At 44.8% G+C, this 16,431-nt stretch overlaps 1 protein-coding gene across 1 annotated transcript in view; it reads right to left on the reverse strand.

Annotated features, from left to right (window-relative positions):
• Positions 1-3,288: 3,288 nt before the first annotated feature.
• The window catches only part of TMEM26 (transmembrane protein 26), a 28,364-nt gene continuing 15,221 nt past the window's right edge, over positions 3,289-16,431 (reverse strand). The window contains exons 3-6 of the mRNA XM_066621394.1: positions 11,932-12,030; positions 7,782-8,002; positions 4,522-4,598; positions 3,289-3,698 (exon numbers count right to left, since the gene is read on the reverse strand). Of these exons, the coding sequence (XP_066477491.1) occupies positions 3,289-3,698; positions 4,522-4,598; positions 7,782-8,002; positions 11,932-12,030 (807 nt within the window). The remainder of the gene's footprint in view (positions 3,699-4,521; positions 4,599-7,781; positions 8,003-11,931; positions 12,031-16,431) is intronic.

Raw genomic sequence — 16,431 nt, forward strand, 5'->3', positions numbered from 1 at the left:
CCCTCTGTTTGAGAAAGCTGTGCGCATTTGGGGCAGAACGACACATCAGGAAGGAAACATAGAGTTCTTAACTCTAGTAAATACAGCTGGGAAGGGGGCAGTGGCCAGCGAGAACTGCTGTTGGGAAGGGGCTGCTTAACCTTTCCCTCACCCATCATTTTACCCTTGCAAAAACCCTCTTCTACTGAGATTATTTGAAATATAGGTGTGTGCCTCTAAACAACTGTTCGCTTAACAACAAATTGCAGATATGACTGTGGTCAAAGCACAATAAAGATGCTCTTAATGAGGCAACCACGTCTCCCATAGCCCACAGCAGAGTGTCTGTTTACTCAACAGTTTAAACTCGACTGTTTAAAGCAGGGGTGTCAAACATAAGACCCGGGGGCCGATGTGGCCCGCGGAAGCTTTTTATACGGCCCGCGGGCTTTCAGCTGCCAGGTAGTGCTGAGGTGTTACTGCTGAAAGGGCAGCCCACATGAAAATTGGGCTCTCCCATATTCTGAAATATGATCAAGATTCATAAATTTTCTCTTTTGTTATTTGCAGCTAATGAGTTCCTAAGTGAGAAAAAAGTGTTTATTTTTGGTTATGACCTGTCTAATGACATCACTTCTTGTCTAATGACATCACTTCCGGCCCTCAGCAGGCATCATGAATGCTATGTGGCCCTCCGTATGAAATGCGTTTGACACCCCTGGTTTAAAGCAAAGAAGAGGCGATCTGGCTCCAGTAACCTGTGCAGCCAGGTATTGTCTAGCAGGGAGTGTCTGTTTACACAACAAAGGCAATAGATTGAACTGAATGTTCACTTAATGACCTAATCGCATAACAATGGGGATCGGAGAACATATCTCCGGTGTTAAGTGGCAAACACATGTATTTTTTTCCCCTAAATCAGTAAGCCAGTAATCAGAATCCAGTAAGTCTGTCTGTGGGGGAAAAAGAGTGTGGGGTGTGGATGGCAGGTTTTATGAGAAAGAATAAATGGGCAGGAAGGATAATAGACCCTTCCTTTCCTTCCTTCCAACCATCCTCCTCTGTAAGTGCAGAGCACCGCAATGTTCATGTTTTCGCTGCAAATGCAAGTGTGGGAACACTTCAAGGAAGGGAGTTTGCTGTTTTCTTGGGAGACCTAAATCACTGCTGATACACCCAAACAACTTGTGGCATTAGCAGACCTCCCAAGCCCTGTGTCCGGGGCAAAGTTCCAGAATGGCACCCCGCTGTGGGCTACCACTGCCCCCCCACAGAAATCTGCCCTCCCCACACCTGACCTCCACCTGCATCAGAGAAACCTCTGTGAGGTTCCCCAACGCTTTAAACTGTGCTTCAGGAAAACTGGAAAACCGGAAGCACTGTTTCCGCCCTTGTCAGAAGCCTCAGAGAGGCTTCCATGGGGTCCTGGTGCCTTGCGTTTGGGGCTTTTGCCCCATCAGACCTAATGGTAGGTCTGCAACTGACTCATGGGTGTTTGTCTCTGATGATATGCTGAAAAGATTGTTGAGTTCAGTTCTTCTTCTGGAGAGAAGGGACTCCAGCCTTTGATCCCAGACTGAGTCAATTCTATTGGCCTCGTTGTCTTTGGTGAGATTACTAGTTTTACCAGACCCATTTCACCATTTTACTTTTTTAAAAATTTAAAAGGGACTTTTTTCAAATGATTAAAGAAACAGACTTTATTATTTTCTATACAAATGTTTTTGCTCTTTAGCAAATTTTTAAAAATATGATATTGCCAGCATGCAACTCTTACAACAACAGTTACAGAAGGGTTTTTTAAAAAAATTAATTCAATCTGATTAAGTATTTATCATACAACGGGGGGCTCTGAAAATATGTGAAGTGGAAATAACTTGCAGTTTTCCTTTATTGACCTGATCCAGAGGTAAATCCACAGTATAACACAGAGTTACAGATATCACTTGATAACTTCAAAGTGTGAACTGTTACCATTTGCTATCATGTAGATCCGATACTTACTGCATGGTTGCCCAACAATGGAAGTCATCTTGGGAAATGATATGCCTATTGCAGGTACGATTGGCCTATTGCAGGTATTGCACTCTAAAGGTTAAGGAAACAAATGCCTTTTTTATTTAAAAAAAAAAATCCTCATCAAAGTGAATTGTGATGGGGTTATGCCAAATATTATGTCAATGCAGTACCAAGCAAAACTTATGGGAAAATGAGTTGTTTGGTTGTGTTTGGGACGAAAGAGTTGTGTGATTTTTTGTAATTTCTTCCTGGGATACTCAGTGCAGGGTGGCCCCTTATCTGTGGATCCCCTATATGCAAATTCAGTTATCTGTGGATCAGGTCCAGGCCGCCACCATGCGCGCTCCCCTGCACACACCCCCTCTGGAGCTCCGGAGCTCCAGAGGCAGAGCTCCCCTCACTTCCAGAGGACCATATGAGCTCAGTGGAGGCAGCGGACAGCCATCCATGGCCTCAGCTAGGCTCAGAGTGAGCTCCACAATTTAAAAAATGAGATTTCCGGTTTCATGGAGAAACCGAAATTGACGTTTTTAATGCTCCATAAGGAGCACAAGAAAGCCCTCTGCAGCCTGGGGAAGCCCTCCGGATGTCCACAGCCTCTGCAAGGCTCAGAAGCTCCTCTAGAGGGGAAGGGAGTGCTATTCCCCTTGGCTCCAGAGGGTTCAAACTGCAGGGATGGGCGTTCACCCATGTCCATGGTTTCAGCTATCCACAGGGGGTTGCGTAACAGAACCCCCACAGATAAAGGGGCACACCTGAATTATGTTGAGGTAATTCTAAACTAGGTGTTCTCGCATTCACTGAATGTATAATGTTTTCACATCAGATCGGCAGAAGAAATGTAGTATTTTCAGTTGTTTGCACTTTCATGCCATTGTCACAGTCGAAATATTTCTTCAGAAGGTGAAAAGTGCCTCCACCATTCTGTAGCTATAAGCCTGAATTTCAGGTGAATATTCAGCTAGCACAATGCCGCTGTACTCAAGTCCATTGTACTCCGCTGTACTTGATAACCATGTCCACTAATGCATCACTTTTTTTAAGTTCTAGAAAGCTACTGCTTAATTCCCACTGGATAAGTACAATGTGGACTGAGTGAAGGCCTACCTTAACCAGTGGGACTGAGAACCATTCTGTTTTGGTGAGTTTGCGCCAACATCCCTTTGTTTTAAGATCAAATATTCATCATGTAGTGAACAAAATCAGTCAAAACCATAAAGACCACCTGATAGTGCCAATCCCCATCCAAATTGACCAAGAGGGAAACAACTGAATAGCACTAATAAAAGTTCACAGGCCTTCATCAGTAACTGGTGCAGAATCCTCCTGGGCACATTCCTTTATACTGGTATCACAGTTGTTGGGTGGAAGACCGATCTGGTTAGGCTCACATGGGCAACAACCAACTCCTCCTTTCCGGCTGTTGGACTGATACAGCAGGGAGGCATGGAAGTCTAATGATAACACGATTAAACGGTACAGTTGTAACATCACAATTAGGATATTCTTAGCTGTGAAGAACACCAGCATCTGGGTGATGACTTTAAAATAGCCCATCAGGATCAAGCGCACTACAAGAAAAGGGCCATCTTGGATGAACAAGCTGATGCCAATGTTCCACAGGTCTGCACTGTGTTTGCAGAGGAGCAAACGGAAGACTCTCTTTGATGAGGCCGATGGACAGCAGCCAACGTGTTGCACTAAAAACGAAGAAAAAAGTTTACATGAATGTCATATAGGTCAAGTGAAATGAGGCCTTCATTTAAAAGAAATGTTCTTGGTTGTCAGGAGTGGCATAATCACAGGACTAGCCTAAGTTACATGTAGCAGTATGCTAAATATTGCTACCCATGACCTAACGATGTGCCAGCCAGTGGCATAGCTAATGATCGTGTAGCCCGGTGCAGAGCTCAAAACGATGCCCTGGAAGTGATTTCACAAACAGAAGTGACATCATGCCCACACTTTTTAAAAAGTGCAAATTGGCGGGAAACCTGCCTCCTCCCCTCAGCAGTTCACCACCCACTTGATCTGCCACCTCCCCCCAGCCACTGGCATAGCTAAGGCATCTATCTGCTACCTGGGATCAAAGAAGGTTTTGTAGCCCCCCCCCTCCATGACAAAACCAAATTTAATTAAGTAAATAAATAAAAAGTATGCCCCTTGCTGGTTAGAAACACTGTGCTCCTGAATACCAGTTGCTGGGGAGCACTTGTGAGGGAAAGTAATGCCTTTCTCTCTGGCTCATGGGCCCTGGTGGTGACAGCTATAGAGAAAGAAGCCTTGCTAACCACTTACAGTGCAATCCTATGCATGTCTACTCAGTACTAAATCCCATTCTGTTCAATAGGGCTTACTTCCAGGAATGCAGCCTTAACCCATTTCTGCCCAGTCTACAGGTGTACACATTTGATCCCAGTTGCTGAAACACAGGAGGTTACAGGCAGTCTAACATGACTGAAACACTAGTACTGTACATTCTTTAGTAAAATCCCGGGGAGTTATGACTTGTAAGTTACTAACCTGCAAGATCTAAGGGAAATTGCAGCATACTCCAAGTCCACACTGCCAGAATCACATACACAAGAGTACAATTGGTCCTGGAAAAACAAAAACATACGATACATATAAAAAGCACCAGGAATGCAATGAGATGGCCTCTGCATAGTACCCTGAATGAGCTTATGGTACCCGTGCAAGGCCAGAAGTAGATACATAGTAGTGCTTATCACTGGCGGACTTAGAGGAGGGCAAACGGGGTAAATGCCCCCAGCACTGACTCTCCAGGGGCACCTCTGGACCCTCACCCCTGCCCCCCCAAGAGGAGTGCCCAGGAGCACTGCAGAGAGGCAGCTTGCTGCCTCTCCATCAGCGCCTCAGCACCGACTGAGCTGGCCCCCTCCCTTCCTCCTTTATAGGAGGATAAGAGACAAGCGCCTTAGAGAGGCACTGACACTCTAAGGCGCCCATCTCGTCTCCTACTATAAAGGAGGAGGGGAGGGGGCGACCCAGTCGGCGCCAAGACGCTGACTGAGAGGCAGCTTCCCGCTGCCTCCCAGGAGCACTCCTGGGCGCCCTTGCTGCGCTTCTGAGGGCATCCCTCAGAGGCGGAGCGAAAGTGGCGTGTGCCTCCTCCAACTTCAGAGGAGACATGTGCCGCTTCCCCGCCTGGGGCACCCCTCCACCGCCTCTGAGGGATGCCCTTAGAGGTGGAGGGAAAGCGGCACACGCCCCCTCCGACTTCGGAGGAGACGTGTGCTGCTTCCCTGCCCCCACGGAGCTTTCTGCACAGCTTACAAGCGGCACAGAGGTCTCCACTGCAGCGGTCTGGGGCCAGTGGAAGCAGCCCCAGACCGCTGCCATGGAGACCCCTGCAGCACGAAAGGCTCCGTGGGGGCCTCAGCTGCCTCCTCCGTTCCCCCTTGTTTTCAAAGGGGGAACGGAGGAGGCAGCTGCGCTGAAGTAATTGCGGTGAAGATGATGTCACCGCAATTACTTCCATGTCAGGTGTGTGGGGTGGTGGAAGGGGGGCAAAATGGGGTATGGGGGCAGAGTACTGGGGGTTGCCCTGGGTGCGGTGAACCTCAGGAACGCCTCTGGTGCTGATTTGGCACAACAGGACAGGTTTTGTAATGGCATCTCTTGAACTGTGAAATCAGCAAACTATCTGGGACTTTCCTATGCTTAAAAGGGAATAATTTATTTAGAGCCCAATCCAACCTAACTCACCTGATGGTAATGCAGCCATGTGGGCTCAGGCTAAGCTGCATCCCGCAGGGGATTTTTGGCTGCTGCCCTGTTGCCGCAGTGTGAAACCCAGCAGCCTCAATTGCTCAGCTCAGACATGCACCAGCAACACAAGTCCATGTTGATCTGTGCAGGCAGATCAGACCTGAGAAAGGCCTTGGGATTCAGCATGCACTGCCACCACCAATCCCACCCCGTCCCAGCTCCTCCCTGTTCCACCTTCTTCCCACCCCATTCATCAGTCAGCATTCACTGGCATATCTCCAAGTTTTTGCACATTCATAAAAATGTTGTCTGGGGCTGTCAACATTCTCATGCCACTGTCATCATTGCTATATTTCAGATATTCACTACAGGTATAACCTAATTATCCACAGATTTTTTTTTACCTGTGGGCTTTATCTCAATGCGATGAGAAGGGCCTTTTAAATTAAAGGAAAAAGGTCATTTAACAATAGCCTTGTTAATGGGGGAGAGGGCTGCTGGTAGACAATCCATCAATCATTCTCTCTCCAGGTACTTAGAACAGCCTCACTCCCAGGCAAGCGACCCCTCCTTTCCCCCTGAGCACCTGAAAGAATGCAAGTCATTATCACCTCCTCCATTCTTTCCCTGCACCAGGTTCCAGGGAAGGGAGGGGTCTCTGCCTCGGAGTGAAGCCTTTATAAGTGCCTAGAGCAGTGATTTTCAATCTTTTCCATCTCATGGCACACTGACAAAGCATTAAAATGGTCAAGGCACACCACCAGGTTTTTGACAAGTGACAAGGCACACCATGCTGCCATAGGGACTCACATCTCCCATTGGCCCTATCAATAAATGACCTTCCCCCAAATTTCTGTGGCACACCTGTGGACCACTTACGGCACGCTAGTGTGCCATGGCACAGGGGTTGAAAATGGCTGGCCTAGACAGAGACTGATTGCCTCTGTGTGCATTACAAAAGGTCAGCAAAGCTGTTTTTAAATTGCTGAGCAAAAGGACATTTTTTAAAAATGGATTTGCTTTAATGCGATTTCTGCCATCCACGTGAGTTCTGAGAATGGAAGTGTCGTGAATAATAAGACTCAGCCTGTACTGTATATTCAGAATCCAAGTGCTGTAAACTGCTGTAATTCAGTAATGCAGGAATGAAACAGTCTGCTGGGAAGCATTACAAAATACATTTAATGGGGCAAAAAATAGGAAGATCCAGCAGTATGGAACTGTTTTTATTTAATGACAAGGACACATCTCAATTTACGATTATATAAGGCACTACAGTATGCTGTAATCTTTCCTTGGCTCTCATTGTATTGTGTGCAGATAGTGACAGGAAACTGATGACTGATTTTCTAGTTACATGGATGTTATGTTAATCTGTTGAGCAACTTTGCTGTCTGCTCCATATATTCAATATATACAAAAGATGAAGAATGTTGAAGACTATAAATGTTCATGCCATAGGTTTCTTAGGCTCAATGTGATTTAGGGTCAAACTAAATGTTACTATAAGTCTTTCTTTCTTTCTTTCTTTCTTTCTTTCTTTCTTTCTTTCTTTCTTTCTTTCTTTCTTTCTTTCTTTCTGTTAAATAGCAGCTGTTTCAAACCCCTTGTGAATCAGGGCCATTGCAATTCCGATTTAGATCAAGGCCCCCTGACTATGATTTGCCATGAAAAAAATGTTCCCGTTTGTGCCAATGGGAATTTTGCAACCAGGGCAAATAGCAGCAAATGTGAGGGGTCTTCATTCTCTATCTGGACAGACCCCATTCTTCCCACCCATGGCTCAGATTCCGAGGCGGGCTAATCTAGCTACTACTTAACATTTAAGAAAACCAAACACTTGTGCTTCATCCTTGATCACAACTATCTTTAGCTGGATCACCTCTTAAGGTGCCACAAGACTCTTTGTCGCTCTCAACTTCAAAATCCCAGTTGGAAAAATACATTTGTCAAGAAGCGTTGCGGGGTGTGCACAATCCTCAGCTGAAATTCTCAGAAGACTGTCATGTCTGGGAATCATCGAATAATTGGGGTTCTACAACATCACATACCTGACATTCTCTATTTCCAAGGTCTCACTAGTGAACTCAAGTATATCTGCTGCGGTGCCCACAAACATAAGAAGCAGCTGCGACAACTGGTCTCGAGTGATTTCACCGCCAATGGGAAGAAGCCATCTCCCAATGATGAGGAGCAGCAGAAAGGTCTGGTGAAGACCCAGCATCCAGACTGGTGCACACACCCTGGAGAGGGTATTGACAAGATCTAGGGCCTGTTGCAAGAACCACAGAAGTAAGCATCAGTAAATACAGACATGAGGAAACAAAACTACAGGTAGTGGACTAGACTTGTTGTTTTCAAAGGGCACAATCCTAACCCACTTTCCAGCACTGACATAAGGGCAATGAGGTTCCAAGGTAAGGGAACAAACATTTCCTTACTTTGAGGAGGCCTCTGTGAGTGCCACCCAACTGCAGGATGCAGCACATGTCCCTTTGGCACAGCTATGCCAGTGCTGGAAAGTGGGTTAAGATTTGGGCCAAAGTTTACTAAACCCAACATTGTGGACTTCTCTGACTGATTCAGCACAAGCTCCCAAACAGAATCTTGTAGATAAACACGACTTAGGACAAATTTACATGATTGCTTATCACTTGGCAGCTGTGGAGTACAAGGTCAGTTCATACTGCACTGATAACAAGAAGCCCCACACCACATGGTCATTGTGACACAGTTTGGGCTTTGAGAATCCTATGTACACATGAAGTGGCTTCTGTTATAGGTTCGTCTATCTCCTCTGACTAAGAGTGGCACTCCAAGGTTTCAGGTTAGAGTCTTTTCTAGACTTGCTCATTGACACCCAAGAGGCAGAATTTGGGGCTTTTAAGTATTCTACCACTAAAATATAGTGGTATGGCCATATGGGTGGCCATACCCAAAACCAGGATAAGTGAGGCAGGGTACCTGAAGTCAGTGGCTAGAGATGCTGTGGTAGAAAAGTTACTGCTGTGTTGATCAGACAAGGGCAGGCTCCTAGTATTTCTATTAGACTTCACATTGGCTTCACATTGGCTGCCCCATCTGATTTTGCCCACCCCATTCTCTTTTATAGCTTAAGTGGGGCTCTGAGGATGAAGCACATGCTGTCCCAAGTCACTTCCTTCTTCAGACAATGTGTTCAAGTTCAAGATTTGATTTGTTAACCACTCTAAGAGCTTGATAGCTCAAGAGTATTATATATATTTTTATAATATATAAAACACATAAATAAACAAAATCATAAAATACTTGATGGTTCCTCCTCATTGCTTTACTGCACTCACTCATAACATTTTAAGCAACAGCAGCCATGAGATGGTGACTTCATAATTAACAAAATACAGGTAATCTCAGTCATGGAGCACTCATAACACTGAAAAGTTATTACTCCAAGCCTCTCTAGTAGTCCTGAAGCCTTATTTTTGAAGATCTTCTTTCATCACTTGGAACTAAGTTTTCCCCAGCCAAAAATGCATTTTCAGTTTCCAGTCCAGCTTATGCATTCCATTTTGCAGCTAATATTCAACTTATAATTTTCTATGCAGTGTATAATAAAAAAAACCAATGGCATTGTACCTTTCTTTTTTTGTAGGAAATGCCCATAAATATATACCATAGGAAATAGATGGCTCTATCATTAGTGGCAATTTTGGGTGTTCTTTTCTGGCAGTTTCCTTTTTTCTGTGATTCCTGATCTTTTAAAATAATAAAGTATATGGCTAATAGCCTGATTGGTGTTCACTAAGCCTTCCATGAAATGGTGCCAGAAATTAGTTTTTTATGCCTACAGATCCTTCAAGGGCAAGAAAATGTCATAATTTCCTCCAACTAGGCATCACTGAGTCAATCTCACGATGCACGCATGAACTGGCCCCTTAAGAGCCTAGTTATTTTTTTTTGGGGGGGGGGGGGAATAATGCATTGAGGGAGACAGCAAACTGAAGCAAAACTGCCACAGGGGGCCTTCACTATTAGTTCCCCTGCTGTGTTCCAATCCGGATCACACACATATCCCCTTCTATGCACTCTCCATAGAAGTAAAAAGGCAACCAAAGGAAGCCTTTTTACTACTGTGAATAATTCCTGGGGGAAGAAAAAAAAAAGAAGAAAATATATAACTGTGTAGAACTTAAAAAGTTTAACGCAACTGTAGTTTTCAATTTTTTCAATGCTGGAGAATATTATATGAAAAATTATAGGAGCCAAAATATTCTCCAAATTAGATGCCTTAAGTGATTTCTGGAAAATCCCTTAACAGATCAGTGTGCCAAATTGACTACATTTATTGCACACTTTGGGAGGTTCTGTTTTCTGCATTCGACTTCAGAACACAAGTGTTTCCAAGATCTTTCAAAGGAAAATAACAGAACTCCTCAAAACTGTGAAAGGAGTCGCTGTATTATGGCTGAAATCTTGACATATGGTATGGCAGATCAGTGCAAGAGCAAGGCAAAGCACATACCTCTGGCCTATTTAGAAGGAGACAACCTCACAGTCCAAACCAATGCTGGGGCAGCGCCAACAGCCTGAGCACTGGCCCCACCTAAGCCCTCCAGAGGCAACCAAACTTGTGCTCCAGTCACTTCCAGAGGGCTTTCTGAAGCCTGCAGAGGCAGCACGTGTCCGAATGGTTGGAATGGCTGTTTTGGCCAAAAAAAAATGCTACTTCTGATTTCCCAAGGGAAACTGGAAGTGAAGTTTTTATGCCCTATAAGGCATTCTGAGGCTCGGGAAAGCCCTCCGGGGCAGACACACTCTGCTTCTGTGGACTTAGCTCCCCAGAGGGGACTGGAGCACAGTTCTGGAGGCGAGGGCTTATAGGGCAGAAAACTGCAAATTTGATTATCCGCAATTTTCAGTATCCACAGGGGGTCCAAGAATGGATCCCCCGTGGATACTGAGGCCCCACCTGTATATCTGAATATCTGGTTGGACAATATTTGAAGACTATGAATAAAGGGTTCTCAGACATCAGGCTATACAGCAGCAGAAGAACAGCATGGGGACCATTCCATAGGCTTAAAACATAGTCTCCAGTCCTGCATAATCATTATCAACTGTGAGGCCTGGATGCTCAGGTGCTTATCATTTCACTATTGTGGCATGAAGCCCTGTGTGAGATTATTAGAAGGAGGAGAAGAGCCTGAACTGGATCCTATACTGGGTGCAATGGGTCCAGTGAGAGCTAGAATACTTTGGTGTTGTGTATTACCACCAAAACCCCAGGGAGAAAGCAAACTCACTGAGCTATGAAACAAATCCTAATATTGGGCAAAGGCAGTAGGATCAATGGCCCAGTTCTGACTTTGAAGATCTAATGGCTCCTGTTACACAGACAGTGAAATTCAACACAGCAAAAGAACCCTCCACTGCCACACTCTAACAGACTTGGGAAGATATTAGCTGCTGATCCAAATGGAGTTAGAGACCAACTGTCCAATCCTATCCCCCCACCATTGGCATTGATACAGCCAAGCCGACAGCGCTTGCACGGCATCCAGTGGTGGTGGGGGATCAAGCTGCCTGCCAGAGGAATTTTTTACTTACCTCTACATAGGTATCCTGGTGGCTTATGAGTCCATTTGGACCCAATTCAACTATATTCTTGGCATAAGACTGAGGAGAGAAAGGAGATGGGTGGGCCGAAAAATGGGTGATAGGATCTGACATGCACATTTGTCACTGTGTTCCTCCCCCTCTGGCCTCCACCCCTTGCCCCTTCCCTGCCTCTGAATGCCTCCAAACCTTCCCCTCCCTATCCCTGATGCCAACTTACTGGTGACTATGGAGCCGCTGCTGCAAGCACCACACCTCTGACTTTTTGCCACAGTAGTTTAGTAGCATGTGACAGCAGCCCCACTTTCACACTCTCATAAAGTGCCTTGTACTGCCAGGACAATAGTTCTGGCAGCACAAGGCCACAGTAGGATTGGGGTCTCTGTTGTTGTGGGATTATGTTTCTAATAAAATAAGAGATTCCTTTGGCCTGACATTACCTGCCACAGTGTAACAACTGAAGAACACTTTTGTTTGGTTGAGTACTCCAAAAGAACTCATGAAAGACAACAAAACACAGCAGTTCAGTTCAGATTATTTCAGATGTTATTTCAAAAATGCTGTGGAGATGTTCATTTGATAAGACAGGGAAAAAAAATACTTTACCCTCTCAAAAATGTGATCGTTGGTGGCCTCACTTCTATAAGCATATTCATTCCTTTCTCTGTTATTCTTCACAAGCTGTTCAGACTCATTACGACAAATCTGCAATTAAAAAAATCAGACATGAAAGTTTAAAAAAAACAAACCCATGCCAATACAGTTTAAGTAGATCACAGAAAGGCCTTGATCTGGCTCTTCTTTCTCTCCAGTAAGCAAGTGCAATGAACAGTGGCCCCAGACATGTGTGAATCACCCATCTTCATTTGCATCAAGAAATGCATCCAGCCAGTTCATGGGGCCTGGATGAGCACCTCATAGGATACACATGTGAAAGCCTCCTGCTTCTACATGCTGATCTCCATTACAGAATTGGGCCATAGGAATTTGACTTTTAACAGAGCAAGAATCCTGAAATTGTTAGGTCACAAATGCCACTCAGTGGCGTAGCTAGGGCATGGCAGGAAGGGCACGTGCCCTGGGTGCCACTTGAAGGGGGCACCACTGAGCAAAGCAGTGCTGCTGCCTCCTGTTTTGGCTGCAATCTCACTGTAGCCCTATTCCTTTTCAAGGAGAAGGAAAGTAACTGCAGCAAGATGGCATGGCCACCCTGCCACTATCTCTTCCAGGAGAGCCTGGAAGTGACATTGTGACATCATAATGTCATCTCCCCAGGCGCAGCTGCCTGTAGCTACACACCTGAATCCATGTGGCACCCTACCTGAAAAGCACTGCCAGAATTATTGTACCTCCTTTTACTTTTTTTACACACAGACTGGGAAGGAAAACAGCAGATATGACAAAGGAACTTCTTTGAATATAGGACAGCAGTTCCACCATGCCAAAAAGTCACGTGGCTAAAATCTGAGTTTCACCCTCACTGAATGTCAGTGATTTGCCTAGAGGAGCCTGTAAAAGTCTAAAGTGGTCAACTGGATAAGATTTTTCACCCTATCTTCCTAACAATGTCTCAGTGTCTCATTTCAGGCTAATAAAAAACAACAACACAAGAATTCTAAGTGGTAACTGAAGATTTTGCTCCACTTGTGTTTCTCCCAGAGAAGAGCAGATGGTCTGCAATACAGCTCATTTCTTTCTCACCCTTTTAATGTTTGCATGCAAGATGCTTGAGAAATGAAACAAATGTCAAAAGCGAAAAGATGAAGCTGTGAACCAGGAAGTTTCCAGTTCAACTGTCACCTCTGCCACGGACTTTGGGGAAGACACTCTTTCCCAGCCTCAGCTCCCTGCCTGCAATAATACGTAGAATGTGATCTGAGCACTCCGACGTGTGATATAAGATACCCATCACCCTCCAATCAGAATCTGAATTTCTACTCTCTTATCCTCCAATCAGTCTGAATTTCTACCAAACCAACTACTCTTTCCATTTACACACCCCGCCATTGATGACAATGCAGTCACGCTGCTGGAGCACATGCTGCATCCAGTGATGGGGAGGACGGGACTAGAAAGCCAAGCAGAGGTAAGTAAAAAAAACCATTTTTAGTTACCTCTGGACAGGCCTGCTGGTGGCTTATGGGTCTCCTCAGACCCACATCAGGTACGTAGCTGGCATAGGTCCAAGGAGAGACGGAGTGAGGCAGCTTGAAAAATGGGGTATAGGGTTCTGCTACAAATCACGGCCGCTGAGATCCACCCCTCTAACTCACTTCTTGTCCTCTGTCCTCCCTCTCCCTGCCTGGATGTACCCTCTACCTCCTCCTCCTTGCCTACAACATGCCCCCACAGACAACTTACTGGCATTGTTGGGGCCTTCTGAAGCTGCTGGTCCACAAGCCACAACTCTGGCCACTTGTGGCAGCAGTCTGGAAGTGTACAGTGGCTGCCCAGCTGTTGCACCACCACAAAGCACCTTGTGCTGCCAAAGCATGTGTTCTGATAGCACAAGGCCCAGATAGGATTGGGCCATTAGACCAGCTTCTCAAGTCACTTTTGGTGACATTGATTCAATTTGAAATTAGGTGTAAGGGCAGAATGCACTGTGGGCATTGGGAAGCCAGGACTTTTTTTTTTTTAATCAGGGTTCTGTGAATCTGTTGTCTTTTTTGGAAGGGGCAGAAGATGTGCTACTTTAGACACATCTTGTACAAAGAGTTTTCTCCATGTGTCATAAAATACCGGGATCATGCAAAACCAGTCTTTGGGACAGCTTTACCTAGGCATGTCATGCATAATGTGTGCCACCACCTACACACATAGAGAAAAGTTAGTCATGACCAATCACTATTGAGCACTATTAATTTCAATGGAACTTACAGCCCAATCCTGAGCTTCCCAGTGCCCAGGGCTGCAGCAGCACTGAAATAATTACCGCTGCGTCCCAAGCACTACTGGGCTGGGAAGCACTATTGGGGCTACTCGGGAGTATGGAAGCTTATGCTTCCTTACCCCGTGTAAGCTCAAAGCTGCCCTGATGGGTTTCCTTGGATCTGTTCCCACTATAAATCTACCTCTAGCTAGTCAGTCATGGATAATTTCCTCTACTGCTGTCCCATATTCAAAGAAGTTCCTCTTCTGGTTCAATGGGACATCTCAATGAACTTTAGCTAGATTAGGACTATAGGGACTGCATGTTATGAAGGATTGTGCGTAGAGGTGTTGTTTCCAGAGAGTAAGATAGGATTATAGCCTTACTTAACACGATGGGCTTACTTCTGAGTAAAATAAATAACACCATATTCAAACACCTCTAACTTTGTGTTATGCAGCCAGAGTGCATCAGAGCATATGACATCCAGTGTCCACAGGTGAGCTGAGCCTTCAGGCAGGGCAGATGGGTGCGATCTGCTACCCCATCTCATGTTGAGTAAATGCACTTCCATGTACCTTCAAAGTGACATATAAATTCCAAGCAGACACACAGTTGCTAATCAGCTTCAAGTTCTGCCAAAGTCTCTTTTGTGCTTTAGCGAATAAGACTATTGGACTTCTCTCTCTAAACCCAAATTTCATTTTCAAGTCAATGACTGAAAGACATTCCTTGGCAAGAAGCCTATCTTTTTCTCCCCGTAATCTCAAAATGTTGATGGTGGTTAGGATGTTTCAAAACCAATGTTGAAAAGCATGTTTTTTCTTTTGTGCTTTACTTATTTAGAAAATCATTCTCCAGACTCGGATTCTGTACTGCGGAAGGCAAAGTGGCAGGGACATGGGTTACTACAATTTTAATGTATCTTCCCATATAAGGAAGTAATTATAGTATGTCTTCTTCTGTATTTGATTATAAACCATAATGATATGTATGTCAATGTTTTTTTGTCAGAAAGAATCTCAATTTCCCTGGAACTAAAAACCTGCAGTTTTTATTAGGTGCAGGAAGCAAGTTTCATTACAGCTATAGCCACTTAGCTGTGCAAGGACTGATTCTGAATAAGCGTTACACTGAAATGAACGGTATTAAATGCATGAACTGATCAGACCATTCTTACATATGGCAATGCAATATGTTTTATTATGTTTTTCTTTTTACTCTGGATCTATGTGTTCCCAAAGATATTATTCAATTTCCTTTTTCCTGTGTATGCATTTATATTGCCCGTATAATGATAGCAAAGGCAATGCAATAAACTCTTTTATTTATTGCATAACAATGTGATCTTTTCTTTTCTCTCTCTCTTTATCATAATTTTTTTTTTGCTTCTTAAATATGACAGCTAAATTTTTAAAACTATGATAAATGCACTTTGCGTGCAACATGAAATATTCCAAACCGCAATGCTTTCAATAAACTGAAACTTTTCCCCCCACATCTGCAGTAGCATGTAAAAAACCAAACTCTTGGCCATGATTTTTCCGAGCCATTTTACCCAAAAGAGTCAGTATTTATTCTAGCTTCTCAAAGTTTAATAAGGCATCATTTTTTACATAACTGCAATATCCCACACTCTCCATAGCAAGTTTATAACATCGGGCACTATTGGTTCTTTCCAGAGTCTGGGTGTATTTCAGTTGCCAATAATAAGTATTGTATAAAATCCTGGTGTTCCTTTCCAACAGTTGTAGCATTTTCTGGCCAGTGCTGGCCCTGTCCATGCATGCCTGTAGAGACAGGGTGACCAGATACAATGGAGGACACAGAGCCCATACCTTCAACAATTGTTTTGAAGAGGGATTGTTGGCAGGTGCAGTTCTTTAAACCCTTACTTATTGAGCTGCACCTGCCAAAATTCCCTCTTTTACACAATGGTTAAAGGCAAGGGTACCCAAACCCTGGCCATTTGCAGCCCTCAGGGACCCCCAATCCGGCCCTCAGGGAGACCCCAGCCTCCAATGAGCCTCTGGCCCACTTGCTGGAGCTCGTGCTGGTCCAATGTGACTGCACCCTTAGCAAGGGCCAACTGCTCGACCTCTCGTGCGAGCTGTGGGCCGAGGGCTCCTTCCGCTGCTTGCTGTTTCATGTCTGTGAAGTAGTAGTGGCAGCAAAGGAAAGGTTAACCTTGCTTTGCGCAAGGCCTTTTACAGGCTTTGAGCTATCATGAGACC

The sequence above is a fragment of the Tiliqua scincoides genome, chromosome 3 (genome assembly GCF_035046505.1).
Source record: "Tiliqua scincoides isolate rTilSci1 chromosome 3, rTilSci1.hap2, whole genome shotgun sequence".
Lineage (NCBI taxonomy): Eukaryota > Metazoa > Chordata > Lepidosauria > Squamata > Scincidae > Tiliqua > Tiliqua scincoides.